The 24432-nt window shown below is 39.9% G+C and overlaps 1 protein-coding gene across 8 annotated transcripts; it reads left to right on the top strand.

Annotated features, from left to right (window-relative positions):
• Positions 1-565: 565 nt before the first annotated feature.
• Positions 566-23992, top strand: clk2b (CDC-like kinase 2b). 8 transcript variants are annotated; one of them, XR_014031795.1, is made up of 16 exons: positions 566-701; positions 2672-2844; positions 7558-7786; positions 13003-13090; positions 13279-13345; positions 13494-13610; positions 14737-14903; positions 15021-15115; positions 16110-16239; positions 16353-16435; positions 17697-17776; positions 18861-18951; positions 20593-20877; positions 21280-21388; positions 22243-22288; positions 22599-23992. XR_014031795.1 is itself a non-coding variant. In XM_081388562.1 (13 exons), the coding sequence occupies exons 2-13, from the start codon at positions 2672-2674 to the stop codon at positions 20764-20766; spliced, it is 1494 nt and encodes a 497-aa protein (XP_081244688.1). In that variant the 5' UTR covers positions 566-701; the 3' UTR covers positions 20767-21245. The 8 variants fall into 8 exon arrangements, 5 of the variants coding, with proteins under 5 accessions (XP_081244688.1, XP_081244689.1, XP_081244687.1 ...); XR_014031796.1 differs by having other exon boundaries at positions 22583-23992; XR_014031797.1 differs by having other exon boundaries at positions 576-701; positions 13000-13090; positions 22583-23992.
• The last annotated feature ends 440 nt before the right edge of the window (positions 23993-24432 follow it).

The raw sequence follows: 24432 nt of genomic DNA, 5'->3' as shown, positions 1-24432 counted from the left end.
TATATTAGTTAAAATTATAAGTTTAGTATTAAACTAGTTAAGATATAAAAAATAATAATTAAAAGTTTAGAATTAAACTAGTTAAAATTAATAATAAAATTAAGTTTAGTATTAAACTAGTTAAGGTATAAAACAATTAAAAGTTTAGAATTAAACTAGTTCAAATAAGTTTAGTATTAAACTAGTTAATAAATGAAATTAAAAGTTTAGAATTTAGTCCAGAAAACAGAGATGACACTCGATCCAGAATGTTCTTCTCTAAAGTTCATCATGGTTTTACAGTGTTTAATATATGATATCACATACAGTATCCATACAATATATTTCCCTTAATTCCCAGCCATTGGATCGATTGATCTTTTTTATATAGTTATTTGAATTTGCCAATTATTTGAAATATCTGGCACTTCAAAAGAATTATTAGCTTATTCTTTAACTAGAAAGGCAAAGTTAATCAAGACAAGCCTTGAATGTTGGCCTGAGTATTCTTTAAAAAAAACCTCATCTGAACCTGAAACATTATATAATTTTTCACATTTTGTCCCGTCTCTTGAACGCGCACTTTGATTTAGTGAAACTGCGTGTGCGCGCGCGCTGAGCTCATCATCACCGGAAGTTGTGCGCGTGAATTCACGGAGCGGTAAAATAACGGCAGAACGGATTTTCTGTGGGATAAACGCACCGGCGTCGCTGCTAAAGCGGTAAATATTATTATTATATTGATTATGTGCACAGACTGGGGTCCTGAAGTTCGCAGTGGCGGGTTTATCTGTGTGTGTTTGGCGCTGTTAGCTCGATGGGCTAACCGCTACTGAGGAGAACACAGCAGTCACCTAATTAAATATATACATTTAAGTTACATACATAGAACAATAATAACACACACACATATACAGTATGTATACTAACATATAACTCATGTATATATAGTATGTAAAGTATATCTACTAACAAAAAAATCTGGATTAAACCTGTATGCCTGACTGACTGACTCCTGAGAAACACAAAAGACTATATTCTTTCATTCTGTTCATTATCATACGCGTTTTATTTCCCTGTTTAAGTTGTTCAAGTGACAGATAATCACTGTGACTGGGTGTAAGCTGGGTCAGTTGCAGAAACCAGCAGTATATGTGGAGATCGTGCTTTAAGAACTATCCTGGCTGTGTGTTATTGTTTTGCAAAATTCTTTATACATATTAAGACAAATTTATCACAAAGATCAGGAGTTATTTATTAACATTAGGGATTATTAACATAAGAATGTTATTGAGATTGTTGGAAATTGTAGGTTTTGAACGTTTGTTTATTTATCTTTTTCTTTTATTTATTTAGTTTTTCAATTCAGTTATTTAATGTATGGAAATGTTCCTGTGAGAATGTCCAGATATTGAGAGAATGGTTGGAGAGGAGCGTGAAACTCATTCCTTAAAGGGACACTTCACCCATTTGCATTAAGCTTTGCATTGTTAGAAACCCAGTCATTCTATTGAATGGTCGTGCAACACTCTCTCATTTTCCCCTGAGACGGGAGAAATCTGTTATTTACCTCTTACACTTCCTCCTACAATGACGCAAAAATCGTCATTTTGCGTCATTGTAGGAGGAAGTGTTAGAGGGGGGGATTTCTGTTGAGACTACAAGCACTAGTTCCTCATCTTTCCCAGGGGGCGGGACCCGCTCACGCTACAGACCTATTACAGATCAGTGGGTGGGACTTTACTCTCTGAAACTGAAAGCAATATCCTCCATCTTGTTTGAAGCTAAGCTAACAGGCGCTGTGGAGACAGATGTACAGTTATGACAATAGCGGAGGAGAGTGCTCAATATGATATAGACTAGAGGAAGAGGATTTCGGAAGTCTGATGCTTGAATCAGGTGTTTATGGCTACCTTTACAAGCCGCATTATAGCGAAGAGCAGCCGAGGCAGAAGACCTGCCTGCCGCGGACGAGGAGCCCGGACTGGCTCGAGTTAGGGCGGACCGGTGGCGCCGGTGATCTCACTATGCAGCTACGAACCGCTACGAACACAGAGATAGAGTCCGTCTGCGGCAAAGAATTTCAACGATGACAATTTCTCCTGGACGAAATCGCTGAATCAGACGAGGACACGGACGTTTGTGTTGAGAACTATCCTAGTTTCGCACCGCATATGTTCTGACTGAACATCCAGGTACCATGCAATAATTCACCTTTTCGAAAGAAATACAAACGAGGAGTAATGCACTAATGAGTTCGCCAACTAACTAGACATTTTGTGTGAATGTGAAATTAATTTCAAGCTCTGGTGGTAGCTAGCCTTGTAGACGGAAGAGTGATTTCTCTTATAGGCAGATATGCGCTTTCTGGATTAGTGGGAGTGGCTTGCGGAGCTGTGCAATATGGTGCATTGTGGGAGTTGTTGTCTTTCATACAAATGCGTCCTGAAGTTATTTTTTGTCTTTTCTCGGTCACAAAGGCACCAAATTCAAAATTTCTTTTACATTTCGACTACATATACAGACACATATACAAACACGACTCGACTGCTGATAACGACAGAACTTGCTAACATAACCCCAGAATGCTAGAGAATATGTGTGTGTGTGTGTGTGTGTGTGTGTGTGTGTGTGTGTGTGTGTGTGTGTGATATAAGCACTAGTGTAACTGATGAGTGTGTGTTGTGTGTAGATGCCTCACTCTCGGCGATACCCGTCGTCGGAGCGGAGTCGCAGCGGGAATCATCATGTTCGACACGAGCGGCACCGGCGGAGACGCCGCACACGCAGCCGCTCCTCGTCCTCCAGCGCCCAGCGGGACCGAAGCCGGAGACGGAACCGGGACAGACGCCAGCGCTCCAGGAGGTACCACTCAGGCTCGGCGTCGGATACTGGTCATAAAATTAAAATCTCGATTCCTCTTATCGATTCCTTTGAGAGCATTTCAATATGAGTTTAAACCATTGAAGCGCGAGAGACTCTGTTCTCATGTGTATCAGTATATACTGGATCAGTGCAGCTCTTAAAGTGACAACAGCCTAATATTCCTCTCTATAATAACGCTAATATTCCTCTCTATAATAACGCTAATATTCCTCTCTATAATAACGCTAATATTCCTCTCTATAATAACACTAATATTCCTCTCTATAATAACGCTAATATTCCCGCTCTATAATAACACTAATATTCCTCTCTATAATAACGCTAATATTCCCGCTCTATGATAACGCTAATATTCCCGCTCTATAATAACTCTAATATTCCCGCTCTATAATAACACTAATATTCCCGCTCTATAATAACGCTAATATTCCCGCTCTATAATAACGCTAATATTCCTCTCTATAATAACGCTAATATTCCCGCTCTATAATAACACTAATATTCCCGCTCTATAATAACGCTAATATTCCCGCTCTATAATAACGCTAATATTCCCGCTCTATGATAACGCTAATATTCCCGCTCTATAATAACGCTAATATTCCTCTCTATAATAACGCTAATATTCCCGCTCTATAATAACACTAATATTCCCGCTCTATAATAACACTAATATTCCCGCTCTATAATAACACTAATATTCCCGCTCTATGATAACGCTAATATTCCCGCTCTATAATAACACTAATATTCCCGCTCTATAATAACGCTAATATTCCCGCTCTATAATAACGCTAATATTCCCGCTCTATGATAACGCTAATATTCCCGCTCTATAATAACGCTAATATTCCTCTCTATAATAACGCTAATATTCCCGCTCTATAATAACGCTAATATTCCTCTCTATAATAACGCTAATATTCCCGCTCTATAATAACACTAATATTCCCGCTCTATAATAACACTAATATTCCCGCTCTATAATAACGCTAATATTCCCGCTCTATGATAACGCTAATATTCCCGCTCTATAATAACGCTAATATTCCCGCTCTATAATAACGCTAATATTCCCGCTCTATAATAACACTAATATTCCCGCTCTATGATAACGCTAATATTCCCGCTCTATAATAACGCTAATATTCCTGCTCTATAATAACGCTAATATTCCTCGCTATAATAACGCTAATATTCCCGCTCTATAATAACGCTAATGTTCCCGCTCTATAATAACGCTAATATTCCCGCTCTATAATAACGCTAATATTCCCGCTCTATAATAACGCTAATATTCCCGCCCTATAATAACGTTAATATTCCCTCTCTATAATAACGCTAATATTCCCGCTCTATAATAACGCTAATATTCCCGCTCTATAATAACGCTAATATTCCCGCTCTATAATAACGCTAATATTCCGCTCTATAATAACACTAATATTCCTCTCTATAATAACGCTAATATTCCTCTCTATAATAACGCTAATATTCCCGCTCTATAATAACACTAATATTCCTCTCTATAATAACACTAATATTCCCGCTCTATAATAACGCTAATATTCCCGCTCTATAATAACGTTAATATTCCCTCTCTATAATAACGCTAATATTCCCGCTCTATAATAACGCTAATATTCCCGCTCTATGATAACGCTAATATTCCCGCTCTATGATAACGCTAATATTCCCGCTCTATGATAACGCTAATATTCCCGCTCTATAATAACGCTAATATTCCCGCTCTATAATAACGCTAATATTCCTCTCTATAATAACGCTAATATTCCCGCTCTATAATAACGCTAATATTCCTCTCTATAATAACGCTAATATTCCCGCTCTATAGTAACGCTAATATTCCCGCTCTATAATAACGCTAATATTCCTGTCTATAATAACACTAATATTCCTGCTCTATAATAACGCTAATATTCCCGCTCTATAATAACGCTAATATTCCTCTCTATAATAACGCTAATATTCCTCTCTATAATAACGCTAATATTCCTGCTCTATAATAACGCTAATATTCCTGCTCTATAATAACGCTAATATTCCCGCTCTATAATAACGCTAATATTCCTGCTCTATAATAACACTAATATTCCTGCTCTATAATAACACTAATATTCCCGCTCTATAATAACGCTAATATTCCTCTCTATAATAACACTAATATTCCCGCTCTATAATAACGCTAATATTCCTCTCTATAATAACGCTAATATTCCGCTCTATAATAACGCTAATATTCCTGTCTATAATAACGCTAATATTCCTGTCTATAATAACGCTAATATTCCTCTCTATAATAACACTAATATTCCTCTCTATAATAACACTAATATTCCCGCTCTATAATAACACTAATATTCCCGCTCTATAATAACACTAATATTCCCGCTCTATAATAACGCTAATATTCCTCTCTATAATAACGCTAATATTCCCGCTCTATAATAACGCTAATATTCCGCTCTATAATAACGCTAATATTCCGCTCTATAATAACACTAATATTCCTCTCTATAATAACACTAATATTCCTCTCTATAATAACGCTAATATTCCCGCTCTATAATAACACTAATATTCCTCTCTATAATAACACTAATATTCCCGCTCTATAATAACACTAATATTCCCACTCTATAATAACGCTAATATTCCCGCTCTATAATAACGCTAATATTCCCGCTCTATAATAACACTAATATTCCCGCTCTATAATAACACTAATATTCCTCTCTATAATAACACTAATATTCCTCTCTATAATAACGCTAATATTCCCGCTCTATAATAACACTAATATTCCCACTCTATAATAACACTAATATTCCCGCTCTATAATAACACTAATATTCCCACTCTATAATAACACTAATATTCCCGCTCTATAATAACGCTAATATTCCCACTCTATAATAACACTAATATTCCCACTCTATAATAACGCTAATATTCCCGCTCTATAATAACGCTAATATTCCCGCTCTATAATAACACTAATATTCCCGCTCTATAATAACACTAATATTCCCGCTCTATAATAACACTAATATTCCTCTCTATAATAACGCTAATATTCCCGCTCTATAATAACACTAATATTCCCACTCTATAATAACACTAATATTCCCGCTCTATAATAACACTAATATTCCCACTCTATAATAACGCTAATATTCCCGCTCTATAATAACGCTAATATTCCCGCTCTATAATAACACTAATATTCCCGCTCTATAATAACACTAATATTCCTCTCTATAATAACACTAATATTCCTCTCTATAATAATGCTAATATTCCCGCTCTATAATAACACTAATATTCCTCTCTATAATAACACTAATATTCCCGCTCTATAATAACACTAATATTCCCGCTCTATAATAACGCTAATATTCCCGCTCTATAATAACGCTAATATTCCCGCTCTATAATAACGCTAATATTCCTCTCTATAATAACACTAATATTCCTCTCTATAATAACGCTAATATTCCCGCTCTATAATAACACTAATATTCCTGCTCTATGATAACGCTAATATTCCCGCTCTATAATAACGCTAATATTCCCGCTCTATAATAACGCTAATATTCCCGCTCTATAATAACACTAATATTCCTCTCTATAATAACGCTAATATTCCCGCTCTATAATAACACTAATATTCCTGCTCTATGATAACGCTAATATTCCCGCTCTATAATAACGCTAATATTCCCGCTCTATGATAACGCTAATATTCCCGCTCTATGATAACGCTAATATTCCCGCTCTATGATAACGCTAATATTCCCGCTCTATAATAACGCTAATATTCCCGCTCTATAATAACGCTAATATTCCCGCTCTATAATAACGCTAATATTCCCGCTCTATAATAACACTAATATTCCTCTCTATAATAACACTAATATTCCTCTCTATAATAACGCTAATATTCCCGCTCTATAATAACATATATATTTTAATCACAATTTATGGTTAGGCTAAAGTTAATCCTCTGGGGTCGACAAACGCGCCGGCACATTTTGCTGGATTTTTCCACATAGCGGCAAAATATGAATATGCCTATAGAGAGCGCTATTGACATCAGCTCGATAAACTCATCAGATGCATGTACTTTACGTCGTCTCGCGACCCTGTGAGTCACTCTCCAGTTTAGAGAGTCTGACAGCAGCTGTCAATCAATCCGTCACTGCGGGTCTCAGCCCCGCCCTCGGCTCCTCCCCTCTATCTCCGCTGGGGTCTGCCCACTTTTCCAGCATTTTTCAGATATTGCCAGTGGGAGTCAGGCTCTGGCCAGGGGTTCAGTTACCCTCTAATAATGCTGGAAGCTTATATTAGTTCGGCTAGTTGTTCTTCTATGGTGTTTGTAAACCACAGGCAAACGCTCCTTGTGTAAGTGTTTCTTTAGCCTGTTGATATTTGTTTATGATACTCAGCTGCAATTAAATGGTTTGTAATAAGACTAAAAGTGAACGATATCTACGTTTTTGTTTTTTGCCTTATTGGAATCGAAATAAGGAATCGATAAGAATCGGAATCGTTAAAATTGAAACGATGCCCAACCCCAGCGCCCCTCAGTGACTGAAATCTGCCAGATCTGGTGCACTCATCTGTAGCCTGTGTGTGTGTGTGTGTGTGTGTGTGTGTGTGATCCTCCAGTTACGACGACCACAGGCTGAGCAGCAGACGCTACTGTCGCGGCGAGCGCGAGGAGTTTGTGGAGAACGGCTTCTTCCGACACACACACTTCTCCCGTCGCTCTCACGACTTCCGTTCGGATCGGGACCCCGGAGCGGATCAGAGGAGCAGTCGACGCGTGCGCAGACACCGCAGAACCAGGACCCGCTCCAGAACACACTCCTTCAGTCAGAGCCGGTCCTTGTCCTCCGTGAGTACGGTGCTACACACACACACACACACACACACACACACTGACACGTAGGGCTGAACGATTAATTGCATTTGCGATAATATTGCGATATGATGAAATGCGATTTTTTAAACCGCAAAGCTGCGATTATAGTCTGGTCATGTGACACGCGAGAGTAAACCAGTCTGTATTGCAGATGAAGCATCAAATTGGCACGCGACACATATAGACCTGGCTACAGGAAATAACAGTTTATGTTTAATTTATGTGATATTGTGTTAGATTCTCTCCAACGATTCTGTATTGTATATGTCTGAGCTTAGTTTTAAACACAGACGTGTAGGCTACGACGCGCGTGCTTTATAAACAACCGTATTCTGCTTGCTTCTAATTCCTCTCTCTCTCTCTCTCTCTCTCTCTCTCTCTCTCTCTCTCTCTCTCTCTCTCTCTCTCTCTCTCTCTCTCTCTCTCTCTCTCTCTCTCTCTCTCTCTCTCTCTCACACACACACACACCCACACACACACACACACACGACACCACTCGAACCTTATGAGAAATAATCTTTAATAAAGTTCGGAAAAGTTGAAGCGAGTTACAAGGACATTCGCGGGCTTCATTGCGCAAGATGAGATACGCGCGGTCTGCGTGATGTTACTTCAGTAGTGCGCGGTCTCGCCCGCCGGTATTTTACTTACAAATGTTCTATGAAGGCATCATATGTCTTGGAATGCAGTTGGCTTATATATTAAAAATATGAAAATCACCGACAGAAGCTGCTTTCAATTTCAAATACTCACGTGCGTTTTGCGAAGAGCATTTGAGCATGCGGCTGTGAGCGAGTCTACGTGGTTAAATGTACGTTTACATCTCAAAATGCTTTTATGACGCGAATTTACCGGTAATGTGACACAGTCAGTTATTAAACAAACAGGACAAACCACATCTTATAATTTCAAAAGAGATGAACACGTTCAGACAGCCTACTCTTAAATACCGAAAGCACTCTGTTTATTGCTTGTAATATTTTTTTCCCTCTTTGTTATTGTTTTGAAGCTATATTTGTTAATATTATTAACATGTAATTGTATTAATTTAGTTTTTTAATGTGTAATTATTATAAGTAGGCCTACTTATAATAATTGTATTAATTTAGTTTTTTAATGTGTAATTATTATAAGTAGGCCTACTTATGTAATTAAATATTTTAAGTTTTATTAATAAGATCAATTAAAGAAAAAAAAATGTATCGGCTCATGAGGTGCCTAAAGATTCCCTTCCCTATTTTACAATGATTTATTGCTTGTTTTTGTTGAATAATAGAAAAGATAAAGAGCTTAAAAAATAATCGCATATTAAATCGCAATCGCAATATTGGTAAAAAAAAATCGCAATTAGATTATTTTCCAAAATCGTCCAGCCCTACTGACACGATTAACACACGGCCCCAGCGTGACTCTGTTCACACTGTCCTGGTCTCATCATGTTTCTGTGCTGTGTTTACATGCTCTGATTTTATTCAGTCCCAAATTAATCATGTCCACTTTCAGATTCAGAAAGTTCTGTTTCAGTGATCTCCAAACTTTAAGTGTGTGTGTGTGTGTGTGTGATGGGTAGGTTTAGGGGTCGGGTTAGTGTGTGTGTGATGGGTAGGTTTAGGGGTCGGGTTAGTGTGTGTGTGTGTGTGTGTCTCAGGATTTCCCCTGGGGCCCGTCAGGAACGTTTAAAATTAGCCCAAGTCTCCTCTCTCTCTCTCTCTCTCACACACACACACACACACACACACTAACACTTGAAGATTTTCTCCTGTTCCTACACTTCTCTCTCTCTCTCTCTCTCTCTCTCTCTCTCTCTCTCTCTCTCTCTCTCTCTCTCTCTCTCTCTGTCAGTCAGATGTAGGCTGAATGTGTGTATTAGACTGGAGTTATGGGTAAGACAGAGCTTTACTCAGTGTTTAAGAGCCTCTTGGACTGCCTCTGCCTGTGTGTGAGTATCCTTCACACTGCGTGTCTGTGTGTGTTTATTAGTTGTGTTTCGGGTGCAGATCTTTCTCCAGCGGTGAGCGAATCTGATAAAACCTTCTTTAGTGACGAAATTATATATTAAAGTATATATTATATATTAAACCAAATGTTTTTGCAGTGTTTTTCTCATATGTGTGTTAGTCAGTCAACATTATGATGAATGATGAACTTTATATGAAGGCTCTGCGAGACGATGAATGTGTTTTCCTGTTAGGATGTTTTAATGTGAGTTTTACATTCACATCATTATAATGTCAAGTGTGTGTGTTTGTCTGTGTGTGTGTGTGTGTGTGTGTGTGTGTGTGTGTGTGTGTGTGTGTGTGTGTGTGTGTGTGTGTGTGTGTGTGTGTGTGTGTGTGTGTGTGTGTGCGTGTGCGTGTGCGTGTGTGCGTGTGTGTGTGTGTGTGTGTGCGTGTGTGTGTGTGTGCGTGTGTGTGTTTGACCTCCTTCTCAAGTGTCTGCTGGGCTCGTCATGTTTGTGTCGGATCTGGAGTCACTGCTCTTGATTAAGACAGACGAGGTGTCCAATTAAAGAGACGCGCAGCTTCATGGCGTCTGTCACAGCCCATAATAAACGTTCATGTGTAATGTTAAGTTAAACTAGTGAGGTTGAATCCCTGGCTTGGTTGAACAAGTAAACTCAGTTTCTTTTGACATCTTCATGTCTCTGCGTCGGTGACAGGCCACAGTTCTGCATGAGTACGTCAGCGCTCATGTGTGTACACACACTCAGGGCGGGTCTGATTATTGTTTGCAATTATTGAATGCAAATGAACGTTTGTGGTTTTTACACCAAAGCCACTTCCCAGAGCTTGATGTTGAGTTCAGTGCCGGCAGACTCCATCATGAGCGATGAGTAAAGCAGCTTTAGGTTTGTGAGGGTTACTTACACTTCACACCGGCTTCCTCAGAGCGGGGTTTGTGTTCTAAAGGAAGTGTGTGTGTGTGTGTGTGTGTGTGTGTGTGTGTGTGTGTGTGTGTGTGTGTGTGTGTGTGTGTGTGCATCTCACCAGCAGATTTACAGCGGACATATGGAAATCTGACTTTCCCCGTGTTTAGGCTTAGTTCACCCAAAAATGAAAATGCTGTCAGTAATTACTCTCCGTCATGTTGTTCCAGACCCGTCAGACTCTCGTTCATCTTCGGAACACCAATGAAGATATTTCTGATTATATCTGAGAGCTGGCTCACTGCTCCATAGGCTTCTCTGGGGTCGAAACCTGCCGGCCCAGAAAGTTAGTAAAGACAATGTTTAGAATAGTCCGAGTGACTGCAGTGGCTCAACCTTACGTTTATCAAGCGACGAGAATACTTTTTGTGTGCAAAAATAACTTTATTCAACTATTAATTTTCCTCTGTGTTCCTCTGAGTGAGTTCACGAGAGCCACGACGCATGCGTGACAGAATTTTCATTTTTGGGTGAACTAACCCTTTAAATGCTTTGGTGAGCCTTTCTCTGCAAGCATGTTATAAAATAAGCCAATCAGATTTCGCTCTCCTTCTGACGTATGAAGAGGATCTTATTATAATATTACCGGCCCTTAATCTGCACGTTTACACACACCAGCGACATTTGGTTTCACAAGCGACAACAGAGACCAGTTCTAACGCACTGATGAAGATCCAGCAGAGCCTGAAGCTGTTCTGTGGTTGAGCACAGACGAGCACTGAACACTATTGACCAGAACATGTCACCGCTGTCTTATAAAGACCTCAGGAACTGTGGACACTTGTGGAGAAGTTCAACATGATGATGAGATGATCAGTGTAACTCCACAACAACTACAGAAATGTCTCCACTAACATTCAGAAGCTCTTCCTGAGTCTCTCCGTAAGGCTGCGCTCACTACTGGTTATTCTGGGATTCTGGATGAGGGAGATTGGCCTGTTCTGTTATTGCTGGAGTTTCTGAAGCTCGTGTAAAGACTCCGCCCTCTTCTGAACGGAGGCGGAGCTAAAGCTCATTTGCATTTAAAGCGACACACACTAAAACAGCGCGTTTTTGCTCACACCCAAAAAGGGGCAAATTTGACAAGCTATAATAAATGATCTGGTATTTTGAGCTGAAATTTCACAGACACATTCTGAGGACACCAGAGATTTATATTATATCTTGAGAAAAGGGCATAATGTCACCTTTAAGAGTGATGATGACACATGCTTCATGTTCAGGAGTGTCAGCTATTTTTAAATTTAGTCTTAGTCGTGTGTTAAATGTGTTTTTTATTATATTTAGGCTAACTATCTTTTTTTTTTGTTGACTTAAGTCAATGAAAAGTAAAACATTTTTGTCATGGTGCATAATGGTTAGACTGATAATCACAGCTATTAAACTGTAATTCTGATTACTGCACATAACTGTTGTCATTTGAGATTTAATTTCTACACTTTTTCATATTTCAGTGGCGATCTCTAAACTACAACATGCATGTTTGCCAGTGTTATCAGAGAGCGCGTGGTTTTTATTCAACAATATTGAAAGTTGATATAGTCAGTTTAATGACGTCTAATGTCACATCTTGGTCATGGGGTCAAAGGTCATCAGCAAACACTGTTCATCATCGTTTTCATGAATGAAATAAACACTGGTGTTCAGGGGTGGATTCGCAGAGAAATGTTCTCCTATATATAATATATTCATCAAATCCCGATCCGATGTTCAGCATCTGTGTGCTGGGGTTTCACCGTATAAACCATATAATGAATAAAGTAACATTTTTACAGCTGATCATGTTTAGATGATGTTTGAGACAATCGTTTCAATGTATTGCCAAAGCATTTCCAATCATCATACATATACACACATACAAATAAATATAAATAAAAAATATATATATTTAAAAAAATAACAAGGGCAAGTAGAAAGATTAATCAACATTTCAGAATTCTATGAACAATTAAGAATTTAGTGAGTGTTTGCGTGCGAGCGTGTGTGAGTGAGTGTGTGTGAGTGAGAGTGTGTGTGTGTGTGTGTGTGTGTGTGAGCGTGTGTGTGTGTTTGCGTGCGTGTGAGTGCATCATTGATTTGTCGACTCCTCCCTCTTCTTGTGACAGGCGTCAGTATATTTTGCTGCTAGTGGGAAACAATCTCTTTTTTCACCTAATAAATGTTGAAGTTGTATTTTGTTTAATTTTATGAAGTTAGGGCAAAGTATTTGATGATCTCTCTCTCTCTCTCTCTCTCTCTCTCTCTCTCTCTCTCCCCACAGCAGAGCTGCAGTCGTGTGCGCGGGTGGGCTGTTAAAGATGATGACGAGGGTCACCTGGTCTATCGGCCCGGTGACGTGCTTCAGGACAGATGTGCGTTTCTCATCTCTACACACACTCATCTCTACACACACTGTCACACTCATCTCTACACACACTATACTCTACACACTATACTCTACATTCTCTACACACACTATACTCTACATTCTCTACACACACTATACTCTACGTTCACTGTCACTCTGTGTGTTTTTGTGACGTTTGTTCTTCTTGTGCAGATGAGATCGTGGGAACGCTCGGGGAGGGAACCTTTGGCAAAGTGGTGGAGTGTATCGATCATCACAGGTTAATCTCACACACACACACACCTGACTGATTCTCAGCTGACTGTCACAGGTGTTTCACTGTGTGTGTGTGTGTGTGTGTGTGTGTGTGTGTGTGTGTGTGTGTGTGTGTGTGTGTGTGTGTGTGTGTGTGTGTGTGTGTGTTACAGGGGAGGCTCTCACATCGCTCTGAAGATCATTAAGAACGTGGAGAAATACAAAGAAGCAGCTCGTCTGGAGATCAACGTTCTGGAGAAGATAAACCAGAAAGATCCAGAAAACAAGAAGTAAGAGTCATTATGAGAAAAACGTCACACTTCATTTTACAACTTTTACATATTATTTAGTGTCCCATGGAAGCTTAAAAAAATAAAAAAGGTAATTGTGTCTTTTTATCTCACTATTCTCGTTATTTTTATTTGACTTTTTTTCTCACAATTTTAAGTTTCTATTTTGCAAATTCTGACAGTTTTCTCTCAATTGCGAGTTTATATCTTGCACTTCAGAATTTGTTTCTTGCAATTCTGAGTTTATTTAATTTTTTTCTCACAATTTATTCAGTTTAGATACAAATGCAGAATTCTGAGAAATAAAGTCAGAATTGTAATATAAAAAATCGCAATTGCCTTTTTTATGTTTGTAATCCGTGGCAGAATCCAGCTTCCATAGTTTGCTGAGTGTTTAGTTGTAAGTTTTATGTGAATGTTACATCCGCCTTAAGAGATTACACACAAAAACAGGAGAACACTGGTTTAATAAAAAGAGAAGTATCCCAACACCATTTTTACATGACAATCTGTGTTCCTTCACCAAAGTTCCCCTGTAGTCAATCGTTTTATCCCTTCAAACTCATCTTTCATCACCAAAATTACATATTTAAACGTTTTTTCCTTGAAAAAAAAAAATTCTTCATTCATTAAAATATCTTGAATGTAATTCGACACCCTCGCCTCATTTAGTATGCGCGGTTCTATGAATATGAGAATGAGCCCCGCCTCCACTCACTCCCTCAGCTCAGAGATCCACTGGTTGACGATCACACGTTGATCTGATTGGTTACAAGGTAGTTTGTGACGTCAGAAACACCAGCGATTTCAAAGCGTGTTTTTGAGACTGTCTTTGGTTCACTGCAGTTTTAAGGAGGAAATACTCAGCAATGCTGTCGACTTATGAACTTACACATGGTTTGTCTTAAAGCAGATTAAAAACACCACATAGACACATAAACAACATTAAAAGCTGGAGTTTCACCACAGGAGGACTTTAATTTCTTTACCACTGCTAGTCTCGAGTCCATCAGCTTATAATGGGTTTTCAGCTTTTCCCCAAAGACGACAGCAACACCCATCTGTTACTCTCCAAATATCACGTTTTATTTTTATATTAACCGGACCTCATTTTTTGTCCCGTCAGTCTGTGTGTGCAGATGCTGGACTGGTTCGACTATCATGGTCACATGTGCATCAGCTTCGAGCTGCTAGCTCTCAGTACCTTCGACTTCATGAAGGAGAATAATTACCTGCCCTACTCCATCAGTCAGATCAGACACATGGCCTACCAGATCTGCCTCGCCGTCAAGTGTGAGTTCACACACACACACACACACACACCTGGTTCAGAGCCTGGTCGCTGCATGCCTTGATGAACGCTGGATCTTCTGGATCTTCATTTGTGATTATGGTCTGTTTCTCCTACAGTTCTCCATGACAACAAGCTGACGCACACAGACCTCAAGCCTGAGAACATCCTGTTCGTGAACTCGGATTATACCGTCATCTATAACCCAGAGAAGGTGAGGCATCCCTCACTGCACACACACCAACCGTCGCGTGTTATCACACATTAAACACACTAGGGCTGATTAAAGTTTTTAATCCTCGATTAAAGTCGAGTACTTGATTGTAACTCTACGCCAGCACAGGAGAATACATAAATATGTGGATTGTTGTTCATCACGATTTCAAAATAAAAGTGTAAACCCTCGCTCTGAGTTTGCATGTTTTGATGTGCACATGTTCTTGTTCAAACAATTACAGCGGCTGTTGCATTTCTATCGTACAGAACTGACCAAAGATTAAAGATTAAGTGGACATTTGAGTTTGTCCGATGTTAAACACGGATGTGATCGTGCCGTAGTGTGACAGCGAACACCAGCGCCCTCTGGAGGAGTTATGACTATATTAGTTCATATCATTTATTTTACATGCTGTATTTTAACAGTGTTGTTCAATAAAACCCATATTATTACTTACTTTAATACTTTATTAGAACCAATTATTATTGCTTGTTATTATATTTTTGTACTTTAAGTCATTTTAAAGGCTGTTGTTCACTTGGATCTATTTTTATTACCTCAGTTTGTTTTCCGATTACTCGATTAATCGATGGAATAATCGGTAGAATACCCGATTACTAAAATAATCGATATCTGCAGCCCTATAACACACTTCTGTCCCTCACTCGCTTATATTCCCCTCAGAATATGCATTATGAAATGAAATTTAAAAAAAGAAGAATAAAAAGAGATATGAGTTATTAGGTCTGATGTAAAGGCGGCCACTGTAGGTCTGTAGGTCACTGCACTGTTGTTCTGGTCAGTCTAATGTGTGTGTGTGTCTGTGTGTGTGTGTGTGTGTGTGTGTGTCTGTGTGTGTGGGCTGTGTGTGTGTGTGTGTGTGTGTGTCTGTGTGTGTCTGTGTGTGTCTGTCTGCGTGTGCGTGCGTGCGTCTGTGTGTGTGTGTGTGTGTGTGTGTGTGTGTGTGTGTGTGTGTGTGTGTGTGTGTCAGAAGCGAGACGAGCGCTCCGTCAACAGTCCTGCTGTGAAGATTGTGGACTTCGGCAGCGCCACGTTTGACCACGAGCATCACAGCAGCATCGTTTCCACTCGACACTACAGGGCGCCAGAGGTGCTTCTGGGTAAGAGAGCGTGTGCGTGTGATGATGCGACTGCTTTCAGCATGTGTGTGTGTGTGTGTGTGTGTGTGTGTGTGTGTGTGTGTGTGTGTGATTTTCTAACTTTTTCCCCGTAGAGCTGGGCTGGAGTCAGCCGTGTGACGTCTGGAGTATTGGCTGTATTCTGTTTGAGTTCTACCGCGGCTACACACTCTACCAGGTGTGTGTGTGTGTGTGTGTGTGTGTGTGTGTGTGTGTGTGTGTGTGTGTGTGTGAGACGGACAGTGTGTGTGTGTGTGTATGTGTTTGTGTGAGACTGACTGTGTGTGTGTGTGTGTGTGTGTGTGTGTGTGTGTGTGTGTGTGTGTGTGTGTGTGTGTGTGTGTGTGTGAGAGAGACGGACAGTGTGTGTATGTGTGAGAGAGACGGACAGTGTGTGTGTGTGTGTGTGTGTGTGAGAGAGACGGACAGTGTGTGTATGTGTGAGAGAGACGGACAGTGTGTGTGTGTGTGTGTGTGAGAGAGACGGACAGTGTGTGTGTGTGTGTGTGTGTGTGTGTAATATATTGTAATGTGGACTCAAGCATTTTCTGTAAAGCTGCTTTGAAACGATGTGTATTGTGAAAAGCGCTATAAAACAAAATATTAATTTAATTTATTGGAATAAATTAACATCTGCTCTGGCCCTCAAAACTTAGGAATAATCCAGATATTTACATATTCCTGAAAGAGTCTCTTCTGCTCCAATTATATATTTCATATAAATCCGTAAAAACAGTGAAATATTATTACTGCTTCATATTTTTGTGGGTGCATTTTTTTTCCAGAATTCTTTGATGAATAGAAAGTTTAAAAGAACATTTATTTGATATAGAATCTTTTGTAACATTATAAATGTCTTTACGGTCACTTTTGATCAATTTAATGCATCATTGCATCTTTTCCACAAAAATATAAAGCAGCTCAACACTGATAATATTCATAAGTGTTTCTTGAGCATCAGATCCTCATATTAGAGTGATTTCTGAAGGATCATGTGACACTGAAGACTGGAGTAATGATGCTGAACATTCAGCTTTGATCACAGGAATAAATTACACTTTACTGTATATTCACATAGAGAACTGCTGATTTACACTGGAATAATATTTCACTGTTTTACTGTATTTCTGATCAAATAAACACAGCCAAAGAGCGGAAGAAACTCTTTCACGAACATTAAAAAATCTTAGTTATTCCAAACTTTTGACCATTAGTGTTTTAAACCACTATTAGTCTCTGTGAGATGATGTTATTTTGACCTGATACGAATCAAATAGTTTTTTTTCTCTGTTTATGAGTTTTTGTATTCACTGCCATTACTGAATCTCATTCATATAAACACAACTGTTATTGGGAACAGATCCATGCCTGATCTTTCATACGTGTGTGTGTGTGTGTGTGTGTGTGTGTGTGTGTGTGTGTGTGTGTGTGTGTTTCAGACTCATGATAACAGGGAGCATCTGGCCATGATGGAGCGAGTACATGGACCAGTTCCTTCAAGAATGATCCGCAAAACGAGGTCAGGAAACGTCCGTCGACATAACATGATTCATGACTGATGATATCAGTGTGAAGTAGAGCTGGGACAGTACACCGATGCTTCCTGATTCTGGACTCGACAGCAGATGCACTGCGCTCTGTCACACACACACACACACACACACACACCTGAACCGGCTACACAGGGTTCGTACGAGGTTCTATAAGTGCTTGAATTTGACTTTTTGAAATGTAAGTCCTAGAAAACCCTTGAAAACAGCCATATATATTTATTAAAAAGTACTTTACAAGTGCTTGAATTATTGAAAGAAAATAAATGTGAAATTAGTGTTTAATTTGATTGATAAAACAATCTTTTCACGCAGAATTAATGCTGCCGTCCGTCTGATATATGAGTGTGATATTGCTCATATAAATATCCAAATATATGATACAGCTTTTATTCTTCAGGCCATTCATATATTCATGAGGAAAAAAAACATATCTAGTTTATACATATATATATATATATATATATAGTCTAGATATCTAGTTATATGTATATATATAGTCTAGATATCTCAAGGATTTGTCATAGTTTCCGCAGTGGTTGCGTGTGCTGCATTTTATTTGTACCATTTTGTTTTACTAGTTTATTTTTATTTATCCATTTACCTTTTTTTGAATTTGAAAGATAATAAAGATATTATTTAAGAAGAGAGATCTCTGATTGTAGTCCTTCAAAACCAGAAACAGTAGTGCTGAAAGTCATTGAAAGTCCTGGAATTTTATTCAGCGTCTGTACGAACCCTGTATAACATAATCATTCATAAAGTTTGAAAAGGTTGAAGCGGATTAAAGGTGTGTGTGTGTGTGTGTGTGTGTGTGTGTGTGTGTGTGTGTGTGTGTGTGTGTGTGTGTGTGTGTGTGTGGTGATGCGTTAATCTCACGTCACAAAAGCATTCTGAGGTGCGAGTGCATCCTCTGCTGTTACTGAGCTCAGAGTCTAACGTGAGATTGATGTAAACAGAGTCGCGATGCATCGATTATCCTCCCAGCTCTAGTGTGAAGTGAGTGTGAGCATGGCTTGACCTCTGCCCTCATGACTTGACCTCTGCCCTCAGGAAGCAGAAGTACTTTTACCGAGGTCGCCTGGACTGGGACGAGAACTCGTCAGCGGGTCGATACGTCCGAGAGAACTGCAGGCCTCTGAGAGTGAGTGACAGCGCTTCAGTAATCCTGTGTGCACTAACAGCGTCTGCGCTTTCCCTCCGGAAGTTAATGCTCTTTTATACTAGAGTTCTGTGAATCGATGTGGGCAAACTAATTGCACAAACATTCAAGGCTCATGTGCAGATAGAAAAATCTGACTGTGCATTAGGGCTGTCAAAATGGCTGTAATTGTATTTGAATTCTGAAGGCAATGCTTAATGTCAGAGGGAAACAGTGCTGTAGTGTCTCCTGTGTCCACAAGAGGGCGCAAGCGAGCGCAGTAAATACACATAAACTAATGGCGCTTTTCCACTGCATGGCTCGGTTCGGCTCGGTACGGTTCGACACGTGTCGGCTCGCTTTGCTTTTCCACTGCGTGGTACGACTCGACTCGTTACGGCACGGTTCGGCTCGCTTTAGCTCGTTTGCTTTTCCACTGCAGTTAGTACCGCTTCAAAGTGGGTGGGACTGATCGTTATATAGTTGCCGTCTCTACTACCATGACATCATATTAAATGCGAATTTTTTATTACGTGTTTCCCCATCCACTCCATCCGTAACTGACGAGAGGAACGTCTGCACCTCATCCACTGACCACGATTCAGCCATTTCTTTTTTTAAGTTTATACTCTTTTTTTTTTTTTTTTTTGAAGCAAATACTTTTAAAACAGGTTGGCTGTTGTCTACTGGCTATTTAAATCTAGCGGGTTTAGTGTATCGTGTTGTAAATACAATGACGCTGGTAGAGATGATTCTGTCTGACCAATCAGTGATCTGCAGTGTTTGCACGTCACATTTTAGTATCGGTACGGTACGCTTGGAACCTCAACAGAGGGTGGTACCATTTAAAGCGAGCCGAAGCGAACCGAGCCGTACCGTACCATGCAGTGGAAATGCGCCACAAATCAAGCATCACATCTTTTACTGAAATTTAATGACATTCACTTTTTCAAGTGCATTAACTTTTGAAACAATTATTCTTAAATGAAATATAATTTCCTTAATGTGCACGCAAGGAAATGAGGTAAAACTGTGTTTGTGCATCAGTGACCTGAGAACACACACTTCAACACACAGCGTCATGAACACACAACAGCAAACTGACATTCAGAAACACTCACTTCTACTCTCTACATCTACAGATAGATCATCACACACACCAGAGTTCTTGATCTGAGTGCTTTCACACACACACACACACACACACACTCAGATGCTGAGCGCTTTCACACACATTTACTCACACACACACACTCACATGCTGAGCACTCTCACACACACAAACACACACAAACACTCTCTCTCTCTCTCTCACTCTCTCTCTCTCTCACTCTCTCTCCCTCTCTCTCTCTCTCTCTCTCTCTCTCTCTCTCTCTCTTCCCCCTCCCCCCTCTCTCTCTCTCTCTCTCTCTCTCTCTCTCTCTCTCTCTCTCCTCTCTCTCTCCTCTCTCCTCTCTCTCTCTCTCTCTCACTCTCTCTCTCACTCTCTCTCTCTCTCTCTCTCCCCCTCTCTCTCTCTCTCTCTCTCTCTCTCTCTCTCACTCTCTCTCTCTCTCTCCTCTCTCTCTCCTCTCTCTCCCCTCTCTCTCTCTCTCTCTCTCTCTCTCTCTCTCTCTCTCTCTCTCTCCCCTCTCTCTCTCTCAGAGGTACGTGTTGTTCGAGTCAGAGGAGCATCATCTCTTCTTTGATTTGTTGGAGGGTTTGATGGAGTTCGAGCCGGACCGGCGTCTCTCTCTCTCCGCTGCGCTGCGTCATCCTTTCTTCAGTCCCGTCCGAGACGCTGAACACTTCAGTGGCTCCCGTAACATCAGCCGGTGACCTCTGACCTCTCCTTTAATCCCTGCTAGTGTTTCACAGCGGGTCTGACTGTATGGAGGACGCCCGTTTCTGAGCCAGTGGACCCGCCCACAGGAGTTCAGTGATGGACAGGTTGGTCATCCAATCACGTACGCTTATGTCATGATGAAGAGACTGCTAATGATTGGGTGAGTTCTCCGCTCGCTGCTGATTGGAGGAGACAAACAGCCAGTAGCATTAAACCGAAACCTTCACGAGCACCCTGATTGGTCGGCCTCCGTTTGACGGACAGCTTCGCTCTGCCACAGGGGGGCAGGACATCTTAAGGTTGTTAGGGATCAGGTGCCTAGGATATCTGATATTGCACATGTCGTGCTTCTCGGCAGACAAACACACTTTTTCAGTATTTATTTTACGACTTTTGTTGTTTTGTATGAGATGAATATCATTGTATATACAGTACATGTTCTCTATAATAAAATGTGCTTCATATCATTTGACTGAGTTGAAAGTGTGTGTGTTTGTGTGTACTAGGAATCTTTTATAAGGTTTCTATCCATACAGCAAATAAACCGTCCGATATGGGAATCAAGTCTTGTTCACACGCTACTTCTGAGGAACTGGATTTAACTAAGTTTACCAGGTTAGTGCCACCAAATCATTAGTTATCATTAGCTACTAGCAGGGTTTGACATGAACACCCGCCAAATGCGAGTAAAAATCAACCGTGGCGAGTAACGCTGTCAAATCACTGGCTAATTTGGTGTGTTACTGATTATGTTTGCTCACTTTGCTGGGGAAGTTCGTGTAAACCAAATCTGCACAGATATATTAAATACGGCGTATTGTGTTGAATCTGCTCATATCTGGCGTACTTGAACACACACGTCACTACGCTACATATAACAGCGCTTGTGAATGGCCGGTAACTTAAAGATTTAGTAGCCAAATTAGCCCGTGAGTAAAAGTTAATTTCAAACCCTGGCTACTAATGACCTAGATCCTCTCCAGCACAGCTGTGTGTTCCGATCTGATTTACTTTGTGAATTATGAATCATCATCTATTACTTCTGGCCAGAGATTGTGTAATCTGTACTGTAGTGTTATCTGTAAAGATTGAAAACTGGCCTAAATGGCAAATACAGTAAATAAAAACATTCTGTGATCGTCTCTTAATGTGTCAGTCAGGTGATCTGGTCTTCTCTGTCTTAGTCACCATCAGTTTTATACCGACTTTGTTAATATTATAGTAATTTAACAAGTTATAATTTTTCTGGTTCTCTGATAAATTACATGCAGCGTAACAAATAACACATTTAATCTTCTTTAATAAGTCTTTTGATTGTTTTTAAAATGAGTTATTTTTATTATAAAAATGTTATTTTTGATTAATTTCATTAGTTTTTCATCAAACCCTGTGCAAGACTGAAGTAATTACACTGATTGCATGTGCATTTAGTAACACGGATATGAAATGGTGTATTTTGATCTTTTCAGGAGTGTTTGGAGGAGGTGGTGTGTGTCTGCAGAGCCGATCACAGAGGTGTGTGACGTCTATGATACTGTGTGTGTGTGTGTGTGTGTGTGTGTGTGTGTGTGTGTGTGTGTGTGTGTGTGTGTGTGTGTGTGTTATATCGTGAGGAGTTCTGGTTCTCAAGAGGCTGATGAGAAATGACCTCGACGTCTGTGTTATATCTCTCGTCTGTCTGGTTCACGCGTGGTCACTGAGCTCCTCAATCTTTTAAGCTGCTCACACACACACACACACACACACGCTGTATTTTCTCTTCTCTATATGCAAACACCCGTCAGTGTCTCTGTTGTCTTTAATTGATAGTGTCCTCACCTGTCAGTTCCTCAAGGCCTCTTCAGGGTCACTGATAACGCCTGATGACCTTCCTCTCCTCCTCATGACATTACTCCTCTGACACAGACGCGCTTCTCTCGGCCTCGTCACACTCACACTGCGGATTCTGGAGATACAGACACCTTTGATCTGATTTGATTCACATTATTCAGGAGTTTTTTAATGCCGACATATTGTTCGTATGAACACAGCCACCAATCTTGTGGTAATGTGATGTTGTGGTAATGTGATGTTACGGTAATGTGATGTTGTGGTAATGTGATGTTACGGTAATGTGATGTTGTGGTAATGTGATGTTACGGTAATGTGATGTTGTGGTAATGTGATGTTACGGTAATGTGATGTTGTGGTAATGTGATGTTACGGTAATGTGATGTTGTGGTAATGTGATGTTACGGTAATGTGATGTTACGGTAATGTGATGTTACGGTAATGTGATGTTGTGGTAATGTGATGATGTGGTAATGTGATGTTACGGTAATGTGATGTTGTGGTAATGTGATGTTACGGTAATGTGATGTTACGGTAATGTGATGATGTGGTAATGTGATGTTGTGGTAATGTGATGTTACGGTAATGTGATGTGATGTTGTGGTAATGTGATGTTACGGTAATGTGATGTTGTGGTAATGTGATGTTGTGGTAATGTGATGTTGTGGTAATGTGATGTTACGGTAATGTGATGTTACGGTAATGTGATGTGGTGGTAATGTGATGTTACGGTAATGTGATGTGATGTTGTGGTAATGTGATGTTGTGGTGTTGTGGTAATGTGATGTTACGGTAATGTGATGATGTGGTAATGTGATGTTGTGGTAATGTGATGTTACGGTAATGTGATGATGTGGTAATGTGATGTGGTAATGTGATGTGATGTTGTGGTAATGTGATGTGATGTTACGGTAATGTGATGTTGTGGTGATGTGGTGTTGTGGTAATGTGGTGTTGTGGTAATGTGGTGTTGTGGTAATGTGATGTTGTGGTAATGTGATGTTACGGTAATGTGATGTTGTGGTAATGTGATTTTGTGGTGTTGTGGTAATGTGATGTTACGGTAATGTGATGTGATGTTACGGTAATGTGATGTTGTGGTGATGTGGTGTTGTGGTGATGTGGTGTTGTGGTAATGTGGTGTTGTGGTAATGTGGTGTTGTGGTAATTTGGTGTTGTGGTAATGTGGTGTTGTGGTAATGTGATGTTGTGGTAATGTGATGTTACGGTAATGTGATGTTGTGGTAATGTGATTTTGTGGTGTTGTGGTAATGTGATGTTACGGTAATGTGATGTTACGGTAATGACGTTTTTGATTATTCTTGAGCTGAATTAGAATGTCATCATGATACTTTTTCATATCCCAAAATTCCATAAAACTTGAGTTTGAAATAATTTCATTGTGGTAATGACGTATATTTTCACAGTAAAAACACAAGTAAACTCTTTTTTTGTAGTATTTGTATAGCACCATTTATTGCAACAATAGTGTGCTGTACAGAGATGAGGAAATGTAATCCCTAAATACAAAGACAACACACAATAGTATAAAACATCCTCAAAGGAATATAAGTCTGGGAGTGGTTGAAAGCTGATGGGAAGACCTCGCCTGGCGTCACGCGTTTCACGACGGAATCAAGTTGGCACCAAACCAACCCGGTCAGGCCAACAGCACCGTCTGGTCATGCCCAGGACACGGCTCAAAACAATGGGCGACAGGGCCTTTCAAGTCGCTGCTCCCTGCCTGTGGAACGCCCTCCCAGACCACCACACATTCAAAAAAGGACTAAAAACCCACCTTTTTACACAGGCTTATTTTAACAGCTAAT

Source organism: Scardinius erythrophthalmus (genome assembly GCF_964197995.2).
Source record: "Scardinius erythrophthalmus genome assembly, chromosome: 16".
NCBI classification, from domain to species: Eukaryota; Metazoa; Chordata; class Actinopteri; order Cypriniformes; family Leuciscidae; genus Scardinius; species Scardinius erythrophthalmus.
The sequence above is the reverse complement of the archived record's forward strand: the minus strand, read 5'-3'. Positions and strand labels throughout refer to the sequence as shown.

What these genes read in the sequence shown, in the direction of transcription:
- clk2b (XM_081388561.1), top strand. Translation starts at nt 2,672, where the DNA reads ATGCCTCACTCTCGGCGATACCCGTCGTCGGAGCGGAGTCGCAGCGGG. An exon ending in GAGTGTATCGATCATCACAG is followed by an intron (nt 13,346 to 13,493) that starts GTTAATCTCACA and finishes TGTGTGTTACAG; the next exon opens with GGGAGGCTCTCACATCGCTC. An exon ending in GCGGCTACACACTCTACCAG is followed by an intron (nt 16,436 to 17,696) that starts GTGTGTGTGTGT and finishes TGTGTGTTTCAG; the next exon opens with ACTCATGATAACAGGGAGCA.